General features: G+C 30.4%; 2 protein-coding genes across 2 annotated transcripts; one reads left to right on the top strand and one right to left on the bottom strand.

Moving 5' to 3' along the window:
* Positions 1 to 5,909: 5,909 nt before the first annotated feature.
* Rab27 (RAS oncogene family member Rab27) lies at positions 5,910 to 14,736 on the top strand. The gene is made up of 2 exons (XM_065507807.1): positions 5,910 to 6,169; positions 13,680 to 14,736. Exons 1-2 carry the CDS (start codon positions 6,008 to 6,010, stop codon positions 14,205 to 14,207), a joined length of 690 nt encoding a protein of 229 aa, XP_065363879.1. The 5' UTR covers positions 5,910 to 6,007; the 3' UTR covers positions 14,208 to 14,736.
* Positions 7,013 to 8,512, bottom strand: LOC135959083 (NADH dehydrogenase [ubiquinone] flavoprotein 1, mitochondrial-like). Its single transcript, XM_065510100.1, has one exon. The coding sequence runs from the start codon at positions 8,510 to 8,512 to the stop codon at positions 7,013 to 7,015; it is 1,500 nt and encodes a 499-aa protein (XP_065366172.1).
* Positions 14,737 to 14,903: the final 167 nt, after the last annotated feature.

Raw genomic sequence — 14,903 nt, 5'->3', positions numbered from 1 at the left:
AAAAAATGAATCATGTGATTAATATTATTATTTATGAAACTTTAATTAATTATTTATAATTAAATCAATCAATGGTTATCTATATAGATAAAAATCAAATGTCGGTAGTTGGTAATTGTAATTGCAATAGGCAATTTTTTTTTTAAATGTTGGTCATAGTCCAACTTAGGTTTTTACGGAATGAAAAATTGACCACGCCCACTTTTTTCGATTTATCTAAAATCGGAAAACGGCTGCACCTATTTTGCTAATTTGTTTTTAAATGTTCGTAGTGAAATTCGTAAGAAAAATTTACCAAGCCCACTTTTTTTCAATATATCTAAAATCGCAGAACGCCTGGACCGATTTGGCTATATTTTTTTAAATGTTCGCAATAGCCCACAAAAGTTTTTTAAGCCAAATAGAAAATATCCATTGAAATAATATTACATAGCAAATAATATTACTCATTCGTTTCATACAAAAAAATTAATTTAGAGGATGCAAACACATTTTTTATATAAGGGATTCCCTAAACATTAAAAATCGAATTAAAATTATGTATTTCAGTGTTGTCTACATTCTAAATTTGGTAATAACTTGGCCAATAAGCGTTTAATCAAGAAAATCAGCTCAATCTGTAATCACTCATATTTCTGAACAAAAATCGATTTTTTATATAAAACTCAAAATATCTAAATTCGATAATAACCTGGCCAATTATCATATAATCAAGAAAAACAGCTCAATCTGTTATCACTCGTATTTCTGAACATAATGTATACATAATATACAGTGGTTGACAAAACCATGGAAACTTTTCCAAATATTCCATATGTAGCCCAAAATTTAAAATATTTTTTTTTAAAATATTTTTTTTTTTTTAGTATTTTACTTGTATAGTTTTATTTATATAAATTAACTGAAAAACAAACAACATAATTAATTATATTCTGAAAAAAGGGAACAAGAAATAATCCTGTTTACATTTATTTTATTTTATTTTTAAATTCTGGTAATTTTTCACAATTTCTTTTTCTAAGTTTTTCGCATAATTGCTTTTTTTCAAAGTTAACGAAAATGATTAAAGTTAAGATTTGTGAAGATTTAAAAAATAAAATAATTAACGATTTTAAAGCTGGTTTAGAACAAAAAAGTATCTGTGACAAATATTCAATAAATAAATCAGCAGTTTCAAAAATTATAAAGAAATTTCGTGAGACCGGTTCCGCAAAAACTCAACATTTAGGTGGAATACCTCGTAAGACTACTCCTAGACAAGATAATTTAATAGCGAGAGAGTTCAAGAAATTCCCAAAAATAACTCATCGAGAGGTTGTTAATAGCCTAAAATTAGAAATAAGTACCCGAACAGTTAGTCGCAGGGCAAATGAGGCTGGTCTTGGTTGCTATAGTTCATTTCTAAAAAGACCGTTCTGCTCGTCTACAATTTGCCAGGGATCATTTAAACTGGTCGATACAGAAATGGAATACTGTCCTCTTTTATTTCAGATTTTAGGCCACTAATGAAATATTTGGAAAAGTTTCCATTGTTTTGTCAACCACTGTATACACTACACCATTTCAAATTGTATTTCAGAAATTTCTAATTGAATTTCAGAAATATCTAATTATATTTCCAATTGTATTTCAGAATTTTCTAATTGTATTTCAGGATATATATTATATTTCAGAAGATTCCATTTGAATTTCAAAAATTTCTAATTTTATTTTAGAATTTTCCAATTGTATTTCAGAAATTTCCATTTGTATTTTTGTATGTTCTTAACAAAAATAATAATATTAACTATTTTTGGACTTACACGATCATTTCAGATATTGCATTGAAAGCGCCTTTTAAAATTCACATGATACCAATATTTGATATGTTTTCTTTGCGAGAAATATAAAAAAAAATCAAGAAAACCTTTAAAAATTACATTTTTATTCATTGATCCAGCTCACCAAATACTGGCGCCAGGACAAACATTTTGAGAAACGGTATCTTAGAATGAATTAAATTTTTATTTTAGTTTAGAACATCCACAATAAACTTTTGTGGGGCCACCATAATATATATGCATTCTCAAGGATAATTTGGCGCAAATTAGTAAAAACAAGAAAATATTATTTTCATCGTAAAAAGCTTTCGCAAGCTTAATAAAGTCCTTCACCAACCAACCAGTTGATGTTTCTGCGTCGTTAGTTCGACATTCACACGATTTATACATATAAACAGCTGAGTTTAAATTTAGTTTTATTTCAACAGTCAATCGCAACAGGTCGCAAATTAAAAGTGTGGGTGTTTGTTTCTGTTTCTGTTTCGTAATGCGACAATATAAAAACGTTACAAAGTTATGTTCAAAGTGGTGTTGCTGTATGTTTTTTTGTTGATAAAGGAAAACCACCCCTCTTCTGTAGAATTTTATTATTATTATTAATGGTTTTTACTACTGCCAATTCACAAAATTAATTTTCTGTAATATGTTGTTGTGTATGTATGTGTTTTCGACATTTTGAGTGATTTATTTATTATTTGTGAAAAAAATTATTGTTGCACTTGTTGAATGCTAAGCATACAGAGTTGGTTCCTTAGAATTAACTTTAAACTCTAAAAATAACTTATCTTTAACCAAAACAATTATTGTATTAATGAATACAAAGCTAGATAATGACACAACTAAAAGTTATAAAAGAAAGACTGTCGTTGTTTGTTAAAAGTATTATTTATATATATTAGAGTGTCAGTGTTAGTGGGAGTGTGTTTGTGTGCAAGTGATTAGTAAATAAAGGACGCTGCCTTTGCTATTAAATAGAGTGTAGGACGGACGCCAAAGTATTTATAATTGAAGCATCTTCTACACTATAGTGATGTTTATTTAGAAAGTCTGTTTTAATTATTGCGATTTTTTAAAATCTTGGTTAATGGGTGTCAGTGAGTCAGTCAGTCAGTCAACAGAAAGGACAAGTTTATATACAAAGGTAAGCATTATTATATAAGTATGTATGTATGTACATACTCCCCCGCAAACGTACATACATATTTACATACATACAGTAACAGTTTTGATTGGTGTCAGGTGTGCCGCCCTACTGAAAACAAACGGACCAAATGGATCAGTTCCATTGAAGCTTATTACATATCGCAGTGGTTACTTACATATACCCCTCCAAAATGTTCAATCGAAAATTGTCAATAATGTTTAGAAACCCTGTACGCAATTTAATATAAAAACTTTGAATCAAATATAATTTAATTAAATTAAAAATATAGAAACAACAAGAGCGGAAACTAGAAAAAAACTCAAACAAAAATTTTACTCAAAATAATCACACATATGAGCATAGAGAATAGACATAGAGCGGAAACTCTCCTGTCAAAGACCTAACTCAGTTGTCAAAAACCTAAGTGGTGAGAATGTATTAGTAAAAAAAAACTATGTGAAAATAAAAATAGTAGGATTTTCAAAAAACAGAAGTCCAAATAAGTATGTATATTTCAAGTGCTTACTTCAACATTGCAGTACCAAAAATGTCATCGCAAGATGTTTTTCTAGACTTATGTGCATTGGAAGGGTTTTCGGTCTGATGTTTTTATTTTCGAGAAACTATTGATTGAAAACTTGAAAATTAAATTAATTATAAAAACAAATTAGGAATATAATTGTAATGGATTTTAATTTTTTTGAAAACGGAAGACGGAAAGAATCTTTTTTTAAAACATCTTAAAAAAAGTGATAAATATCTTTAAAAAGTTATTTACAAAACTATTTTGTACTTTAAAAAGAAGAAAGTATAATGTTATAACTATATGTATACGTATCGCACTGGATCCTCTAAAGAGTCATCTCAAAATTTAAAAATTTATTTTCAGTAGAGGCAAAAAAAACTTTTTTAATACATTACAATAAAAGTTTAAGAAAATTTTGACTCTCTTTAGAGGAACCAGATATATGTAAATATATAAATATCTAAAAGGCATTTTACTAGAAAAATATTTTAATATTTATTTTTGAAATAGCAGATATTTATGTAGATTTGAAAAAACAATCATAATTATTGCTATGATCTCATTTTTTAATGTTTTTTTTAATTAATACCTTAAAATTTTATGAATTTAATAAATTGTAATGTTTTTGTAAAAGCGTACTGTTTTTTCTTTAATAGTACTGGTTTTTTGACCTGGGTGTACTGTTTTCCGAATTCCAAATCTAGCTACCCTACATGCAGATGATATTACAATTTTAAAAACTGATACAAACATGTTCTTAGAATTATGCATTTTGACAGATGAGTAAGGTTTTATTTAAACTCAAACCTTCACTACTAGATGTCTTATTCTATGACAGACAGACAGACACACATACATATTTAATTTCCTATTTTGTTCAAAAGTCAATAACCTTACCAGCAGTCTGACGTCTATTGTTGGTTACATTCAATACAGTCTGTACGACAAACTATAGCAAACAAACCTATTTACATAGTATTTACATTAGGGTGATACCCAAAATACCATTAGCTAGAGCTTGAAGTAGCAAATACATATGTATGTTAAGAAATATATTTCATATTATTTCTGTGGTCATAAATTTATAAATTTATTGATGTCTAATAAATTTATTAAAATTATGTTAACTTACAGATTTTTTGTAAGAAAAAAGATATAATTACACACAATTTCAAAACTTCTTTTTACGGCTTACGCTAGCTATTCTTCCATACGGACACAGATTTTTATGCAATGGTAAAAAAAAGTTTACGCATCAAATAAGTTACATTAGCATTTTGCTCCAAACTATATTAGGTCTTTTCTTTTACGAAATATTGCCAGAATAGCGATATTTTACATAAAAGATGATTTCGATCCGAATTATACTACTTTTAGTTATTTTTTTTTAATTTTCTTAAATTTAATGTCACACCAAAATTGGACAGAGTGGCGATTTTATGACATAATTTAATATTTAATACGAAATCACGATATACATATTTCTAGTTTAAACGGAATTTTATTCACCCCTATCGTGAAAAACATGTGAAATGTATGTTCCCATGAAATATTCATTTCCCACGAAGGGAAAATTGCCATCGTGATATTCCCCTAAACTTTTCATTCACAATAGTTGATTTTGTTCGTAGCAGCTGTTTATTGTTTACAAAATTTCATCTAAAAATTTCTCAACATGGGGAATTTTCACGTGAACAAAGTTTATGAACGAAAAATGGGAACATAATTCATGTGAAATTTTGATTCGCGATAGGGGTGAATATTTAGTTAAATATGTTTTTAGAAATCAGTGGGTGGCACTTACTTATAACCTAATTAATTAATAATCCTACACATATTCAAATCACACATACATACATAAGTATAAAAACATTTCAATAAACTTTCTGAATCCAACATTAAGGAAAAATATTAGCGGTATTCATGATGTGGAGTTTTTGGACCCATGGTACCGGAGAAACGCGACGCGCACCTAAGCACGATTTTCCATACATTTGTATTGATTTTCATTTAATTGGTTTCGAGTTTCAAAATTTTAGCTGAAAAAATTGATTTTTCTATAAAAAATACCATTTTTTATGTATTTCTGTTTTAGCTTTGTACAAAAACGTTCATATTAACGACGCAAATCGAAGCACCAAAGTCTAAACTTCGAAGCCATGCGATACAAACTGAAACAAAAACGACTCAATACGCAACTTCGAAACGGCGCAAACCGGGGTATTGGTCTATTAGTATTATATGTGAACATTGTGAATACCGCTACTATTTCTGTGTATATTTGTAAAATTATTTAATTTAATTTTTTTTAATATTTTTTTTTTCTATAAAATAGTTTTGTCGTCTTTGGCGTCTACATCATTGTTTGTACATACATACATATATACTACATATTAATATAATCTGAGTTACGAATGCACAAAGAATCGTCCTAACCACCGTTCGAATAGAAAAGTTTGCCAACTTGTAGCAGTCATCATCATCTTCATAACTCATCATTACATCGTAATTATAATCATGTCATTAGCAAACAATATTGAATATGATTATTTAATGAAATTTCTGGCACTTGGCGATTCAGGTGTAGGAAAGACAAGTTTTCTGTATCAATACACAGATGGACAATTTCATTCGCAATTCATCTCAACAGTGGGTATTGATTTCCGGGAAAAAAGAGTGGTAAGTTAAAATGATGGCGAATGGTTGATATTAAATATTTGTCGTTCATACGTTCAGGTGATTCGAAGAAAAATATTCCTCTATCTTAAAAAATAAATTTTAACAGGAAAAAAAAAATCAGTTTATATCGCAATATGTACCATTTGCGACAAGAATGAAGGAAATATATTTTTATTTAATTTGTATTTAAGCTGCCCACACACGGATGATTTGTGAATGTGATTTGTTGGTGTTCGACGTCTTGATACTTGTTAATGGGGCTGTGTGCGTACAATACAATTTTAAGAAAAAGAAAATACATCATCCTCTTCACAATTAATGTTTTTTTTAGACGTTTATGGTTATTGTGATTTGTTCGTCGTGTGTGAAGAAATGGTATGCTAACAAATCACACGCACAAATCACCCGTGTGTGGCCAGCTTTACAAAAATTTATGGGGATTTTGGAGATGGACTGAATTTGGATGAATCTGAAAAGCCTTGAATCTGAATTGTATCTTTGGTATTGTATTGAAACCATCTTGGTATTTTTATCGTGTCAATGTGAGAGAGATCTTCGAGCAGTTTATTCCATTTATTTAAAATTTCAGAGCTGACTTTATCGTCCCACTGCTTACCTTCGAGCCATAGTTGTTGCATAAGCATTTTAGCTCTAACAACTATAGGAGTTATCCAATCTGCTGGATCGAAAATTGAGGCTATACTTGACAACATTATCAGTTAGTTCCATTATGAAAATAAAAAAAAAAATATATTTAATAGAGCGAACTATTAGTGAATAAGTAATATTTCTGAATATTTTAGGACTTTATTAATTTATATGCAAATATTATAATAAGCCACACTAATACAATTTAGGTTCTTTTCTCACAAACTGTACCATTCGGTCCTCTATTTCATGTCGAAAGTGGCGTATCAAACCTTGTACCGGCCATGCAGCTGCATCACCTAAAGCACATATAGTATGACCTTCAATTTGTTTAGAAATTTCGAATAACATATCGATCTCAGCTGGTTTGGCATTTCCACTAGTAAATCTCTTCATAATTTTAGCCATCCAAGATACACCTTCACGACATGGGGTGCATTGACCGCAACTTTCATGCTTATAAAATTCACTCAGTCGTCCGATTGCTTTGATAATGTCAGTGGATTTATCCATGACAATTATCGCAGCAGTTCCCAATGATGAACGCACAGCTAATAAACCGTCGTAGTCCATAATTGCGTCATTACACATTGATTGCGGTATAATCGGTGTCGACGAACCGCCCGGAATAATTCCGAGGAGATTGTCCCAACTTCCACGAACTCCTCCGGCATGCTTCTCTATAAGTTCACGTAGAGGCATTGATAACTCTTCTTCAACTGTACAAGGTTTGTTGACATGTCCATTTATGTTGAATAGTTTTGTTCCAGAGTTTCTGGTACGACCAAAACTAGCAAACCAGTGACCACCGCGTCTACAAATGGTAGGAGAAACAGCGACAGTTTCAACATTTGTTACAGTAGTAGGACAACCAAATAGCCCTACATCAGCTGGAAAAGGAGGCTTTAATCTCGGCTTGCCTTGTTTTCCTTCTAAAGACTCTATAAGAGCTGTCTCTTCACCACAAATATATGCTCCAGCCCCGCGATGAACGAATACATCGAAATCAAATCCAGAGTTACATGCATTACGTCCAATCAGGCCAGCTTTGTAAGCTTCAGTTATGGCCATTTGTAAGTTGCAGGCTTCATTAAAAAATTCCCCCCGGATGTAAATAAATGCAGTATGTGCTTCCATTAAACGACCTGCTATCAAACAGCCTTCGATTAATTTGTGAGGCTCATGTCTTAAAATTTCACGATCTTTACAGGTGCCCGGTTCTCCCTCATCTGCGTTGACAATTAGAAACTTAGGACGTCCATCAGATGGTTTGTTCATGAAAGACCATTTTAAGCCACTAGGAAATCCTGCACCACCACGACCACGTAATCCAGATGTTTTTAATTCATTAATAAGCCAGCTAGATCCCTTCGATATGATTTCTTTTGTTTTATACCAATCACCTCTTTTGAGAGCTCCCTTTAATCTCCAGTCGTGACGACCGTACAAATTAGTGAATATTCGATCCGAGTCACATAATGACCCAAATTTAGTTTTTGTCTGAGGTGGAGGCGTGCCGGTTGGTACTGTAGATATCTTTCCGTCACTAGCTTTTGTTCCTTCAGAGGTTGTGCTATATGAACTGACATTTGAATTAATAACTATTGATGGCCTATGGCTGTACCAAGTCCATTTGGAATTAAAGTTTATTCTCCCTAATGTTTTTTGCCAAAGGGAATTATACAGTTTTAGCATTTTTCTGCTTTATTTAAAGATTTTTTTTTATTTTTAAAATATTTTTAATATGTATGTATGTATTTTTTTTGTCAACAGGGGTTGTTATGTAATTCGATTCGAATCGAATCGAAACACTTTCGAAATACAATGTATAAAGCATAGGGTGTCTCGTCTCTATGTTACCCTATGGTATAAAGCATAGAGAACATTGAGCGGAAACTCGAAAAAAACTCAAACAAAAAAATTACTCAAAAAAGTTACACATACGAGTGTTGTTTTTGTTTTCACATAGTTTTTTTTACTAATACATTCTCACCACTTAGGTTTTTGACAACTGAGTTAGGTCTTTGACAGGAGAGTTTCCGCTCTATGTGTTTTCTCTATGGTATAAAGCATACAAATTCGAACGAATTTCTTTACGTAAGGAGTTACATAATAACCCCCCAGATATCGTCTCTGCGTTGATAAAAAATTCCTAAAACGTAGATTTCCTACAAGTTATCGGATTTTAATTTAGATTATTCAGTTATATTTATATATAAATTGCTCAAACGTGGTATTTTGATAAATATAGAATTAAAATTAAAAGTATGTATGTATATTCTTCTATATTCAAAAAATATCAAACACGTATTTAGTACTTATTGGATATTGAAACTTTTAAAGGGTCAAAATATTTGTTAGGAGTTTTTATTAAAATAGTTTTTCTAAATAAATCGATCTAGACATATGGCTCTCTTGTTATATGCATTTATTTAGTACTTGACTTATAACTTTTAAAAAATTCAATTCAGATTATCGTCCTCTTTTACCGATTATGAAAAATCGATTTTTGATGATAACATATTATCGGGGTGTAGATTGAATTTGTCATTCCGATTGTAACATATCGAAATATTTCTCGTAGAACCAAAAAGTATATACACACAGTTACTAAAGTATACATACGTACGATCGACTTACTCTTCAGTCATGAGTGAATGAGTCAGGCCTTGTATTTTTATACCCTTCACCTTCGTGAGAAGGGTATATACATATAAGTTTGTCATTCCGTTTGTAATTTCTACATTTTTCATTTCCGACCCTATAAAGTATATATATTCTGGATGCTTATAGATAGCGGAGTCGATTAAGCCATGTCCGTCTGTCTGTATGTCTGCCCGTCTGTCTGTTGAAATCAGTTTTCTGAAGACCCCAGATATCTTCGGGATCCAAATCTTCAATAATTCTGTCAGACATGCTTTCGAGAATTTTGCTATTTAAAATCAGCAAAATCGGTCCACAAATGGCTGAGATATGAGGAAAAAACCAAGACAACCTCGATTTTTGACCTATATCTGGATTACTAAGATATTAATATAGACAATATGGATATCTAATGATAGATATTTCAAAGACATTTGCAACGACGTATATAAGACCATAGTAAGTTGGACCTACAATGGGTAAAAATCGGGAAAAAACATTTTAACCCGAATTGTTTTTTCAAAAAAAAAAAAATTAAAAAACCAAAAAAAAAATTTTAAAATTTAAAAAAAAAAATTTTTTAAATTTAAAAAAAATTAAAAAATTTAAATTTAAAATAACAATCTAAAATTTGTTTTTCCAAAAAATGAAAAAAACATTACCTAAAAATATTTAAAATTTTTAAGTATAATTTGGTGAAGGGTATATAAGATTCGGCACAGCCGAATATAGCACTCTTACTTGTTAAATATATAGATTTTAACAAAAAAGCCCAAAAAGTCGATCGTACGTATCCATAATTAACTTTGTGTATATTCTAAGACAATCTAACTATGTCCGTCCGTCTGTCTATTGAAAATACGATAGGGCCCAAACGAAAGGTGTTAACTGTCTGAAATTGTCAAATACTCTCTGTTGATAAAGTTTGAGTATCGGTCCATGACTAGTTCTAAGTACTCTGAAATTATACTTATATATGTGGCAAAAATCAGGCAACAATTATCTTGGAAATTAATAATCTTCTTTATATATGTATATAATTTTTCTGTACGTGTGTTAGTAATTGAACTCCTCCTTAACGACTGGGCCGCCGATTTCGATGAAATTTTGTTGTGTATGTTTGAGTGGGTCCATGGATGGTTTAGATTCACAATTGACCGATATAGGTACAATGGGCATGGTACCTCTCATACGAAGTAAACATTTATTATTGCATATCTGCTGTTTTTAGAAAAGTTATTAGACTTAAATAAAATTTTAGGCAGGACAACGTCTGGCGGGACAGCTAGTTGTCTTATAATTATTAATATCGAGATGAAATTGGACATAAAAAAATTTAAATCTTTCTACCAACCGCGTTTGTGTTTCAGTTAAATTTTTTTTATAAAAAATAGATTTTTGGTTGAAAATATAAGTGATCACAAATGATCGTCTATTTTCCATTTGGAGCACTATTCAACGTCTTATAGCTTCTTTTATTACGACCAATATTTAAGTAGTCAATCATAATGTATGGAAATATTAAGCTTTTATGAAAGATAGCGTATGCGGAATGAAATTGCAACAAAAATTTGACACTGGCCAAAAGAAAAGTATATGAGCTATTAGTGTTTTAGGACTTATTTTGAATTACGTTATGTTCTGCCTTAATACTTTAAAACACCATTTGAAAATCTGGCTTTTAGTTATCTAAAAATGTTAACAAAAAAGAACTACCTTGAAAAAACATTTGTAATTTTTTCAATTATCATCGGGAAAAATTTGTTATATTTTATATCAAGTGACAGAGAAGTGGACTTTTTTTGGAAGTAAATAAACATAATTTTTTTTTCTAAAAAAATGTATATGGATCTTAATCAATCAGATATAAATTAGAAGTTTTGACTTTTTTAGAATTTGATTTGACCATCCATTCTAATTAATATATTATGAAATGTGTACACATAATTAATCATTTCATAAAAAGAAACATCACAGATTATATTTTTAAAAAGAGAGTTCTTCTTACCTGTTCCATCATCTAACTGTCACTCCCAGATTATTATGGTTTGAACCATAGCAGAACAAGCAAGGTACAATTATTAGAAAGTACGTTCTCAATTATACATTCCCTATAACGTCAAACAAAAGAAAATTAGAAAAAAACAAAACGAAATGTCTAAGACAAAAAAAAATAATTAAACAAATTTTTGTGTATTTACTTTTTATACCCTTCAGCTTCGTGAGAAGGGTATATATAAGTTTGTCATTCCGTTTGTAATTTCTACATTTTTCATTTCCGACCCTATAAAGTATATATATTCTGGATCCTTATAGATAGCGGAGTCGATTAAGCCATGTCCGTCTGTCTGTCTGTCTGTCTGTCTGTCTGTCTGTCTGTCTGTCTGTCTGTCTGTCTGTCTGTCTGTCTGTCCGTCTGTCTGTTGAAATCAATTTTCTGAAGGCCCCAGATATCTCCGGGATCCAAATCTTCAACAATTCTATCAGACATACTTTCGAGAATTTTGCTATTTAAAATCAGCAAAATCCGTCCATAAATAACGGAGATATGAGCAAAAATCCGAGACAACCTCTGAAAATTCCATCAAAAAACACAATGTATTACATGCTTTGACAAAAAAACAACAAAACGTATGTTTGGATGTGCAAGTTTTGTGTATTTTATTTTTTTTTTGTGTTTTGTTACTTTTGGCATTGTTGTTGTTTTTTATACAACTAAACGTTTGTTTGGCTGTGTGTTGGTTTTTTTACAAAAAAGCAACAAAACGTATGCTTGGTTGTGCATGCTTTGCGTATTTTGTTTTTTTTTTGTGTTTTGTTTCTTTTGGCGTTGTTGTTGTTTTTTATACAACTAAACATTTGTTTGGTTGTGTGTTGGTTTTTTTGACAAAAAAGCAACAAATCGTATGTGTGTTTTGTTTCTTTTGGCGTTGTTGTTTTTTATACAATTAAACGTATGTTTGGACGTGTGTTGGTTTCATTGGCTTGCGTATTTTGTTTTTTCTTTTGGTGTTTTGTTTCGTTTGGCGTTGTTGTTGTTTTTTGTGTTCTTGATAAATTTAGGATGCTGTACGCTGAAAGTGGGCAATGTACATACATATATACTAATTATAAAAAATAATAATGCATCCACAACAAAGGTGAAGGGTATATAAGATTCGGCATAGCCGAATATAGCACTCTTACTTGTTTTTTCTAAAATATTCAATTCAAATTAAATTTTTTCCAAATAAATATGTGTTAGTTTTAATATAACGTGCAAAACATTGAGAAAACAAAATAAAAAGTGATTAGAGTAAATGAGTTATTTGACGTTGTAGGGGTAAATATTGAAAACTCTCCCTAATAATTGTACCTGGTTGGTTTGAACTAAAAATAATAGAAGAGTTTTTGTAGATTACTTAAAATAAAAATCGAGAAAAATAAAACCATGAAACTCAAATAGGAGCTCATAAAAGTTCAAACATCGGTATTTTCAACACCTGCATATAAATTTCTTCATAACTGCCACAAAAGTACATGAATATGGGCTATTTTATAAAGGTTTTATAAATTATTTGTTTTAATTATATGCGGTTTTGTAAATATGCGTTCATTCCGCATACGTTATTTCGAAATTCACTTTGAGATTAAAAAAATAGGGCCCAATAAGCATTAAATGTTCAAAAATTCCACGTAGGTTATTAGATATTTCAATATATGTATGTACATTAGGGAAATAACTTTTGAAATTTTTTGCAAATATGCAAATTGGAATAGCATAGTCGAATAGAGCATTAAAAAATATGAAAAACCACGGTATTATTTATTCGCGGTTGTTAAAAAAGTTCACGCACCAAACGCAATAAAGTTTTTCATTAAATTTTTTCAATTATTTTGAAAAACAATATATTTTATTTTAATAATAACTGCGGAGATCATTTTTAAATAAGGGAAGTATCCCTCACACTTGCAAACAAAAATATGAAATTATTTATACATATAATTTTTCACAGAAAAAAAAAATTGGTTTATTTTAGAAATTGGTGTTGGTGCGTGATGTTTTTGATTCCAAATGACCTAAAAAAATTATTTTTATTACTAATATGTACAACATTGGCCATCACGTGGTGGTATGCCAAAAATTTCGCCAAAATTAGTTATATATGTATCTAATGTACATATGTATGTAGATAACTATTAATAAATAAATTAATATTTAGTATTTTCGAATTTCTAGCTCTATACTTCCAGAGGTCGTAATCATCGCATTCATTTGCAGCTGTGGGATACTGCGGGCCAAGAAAGATTTAGATCCCTTACCACGGCATTTTATAGAGATGCCATGGGCTTTCTATTGATTTTTGATTTAACCAATGAAAAATCATTCCTGGAAATTACAAACTGGTTGGAACAACTGCGAATACATGCCTATTCCGAGGATCCGGATGTTGTATTATGTGGCAACAAGTGTGATTTGGATACATATCGTGTCGTGTCTCGGGAACAGGTATCTGCATTTGCCGAACGCTACAATTTACCATATATCGAAACTAGTGCGAGTACGGGCTACAACATTCGTCAGGCAGTCGAATTACTCGTTGGCCGAGTAATGGATCGTATGGAGAATTCTGTAGAAAATTCCGAGCTAACACGTCTAATGACTCAAACTCGTTTAACAAGTTTTCAAACATTGAAATTAGCCCTCCAAAAAGATGAACAAAATGCTCACGACTCACGACAAGCAAAAAACACTTGTGGTTGTTAAAGAATACTACTAATAATTAAGAAAAGCTTTTTGAAATGCATATCTCGATATCGAGTATTATGTCAAGTCGAAAAAAGTACATTATTTAAAAACTCTAGGAAGGTTATTTTGTAATTCGTTTCGAAAAGAAAATCGTTCGATTTTATATTGTATTGCATATCGAAACTGTTTTCCTCCAAATCGAATTACACTATAGCACCCCGGGGCTATATATACGTACATATGTATATACAACAATATCTCATTACCGACACCATTTACTACATACATACCTCTAGAATGGAAAATTATTAAAATTAAGTAGATGTACAATAATGAATGATCGATATCTCTTAAATGTTAAATATTTTGTCACAAATTAGACTACATTTGACGAGAGATGATTTCCATTATGTTTTAAATCATTCAGATTACTAAAGGTTTGTTTGACATTAGTTGTGTTCGCGTACTTGATAATTTGTACAAATTATCACTGGAAGTTACGGGTTTCCGTTCGTTTACTTTTAAAAACTTGTAACGAGAGAGCAAGAGAGTGTTAAAAGTGACAGTTCCTAGATAGAGAACATAATCATGACTATTCCTGTTCTCACTTTCACCATTCACCCTATTTTTGAAAGCATAATTACAACAATATAATATAAAATAAGATTTCGAAAATTATATAATTAAGGTTAAAAAAATCAGGTGTAAACATTT

The sequence above is a fragment of the Calliphora vicina genome, chromosome 4, assembly GCF_958450345.1.
Source record: "Calliphora vicina chromosome 4, idCalVici1.1, whole genome shotgun sequence".
NCBI lineage: Eukaryota > Metazoa > Arthropoda > Insecta > Diptera > Calliphoridae > Calliphora > Calliphora vicina.
This window is presented reverse-complemented; position numbering and strand designations above follow the sequence as displayed.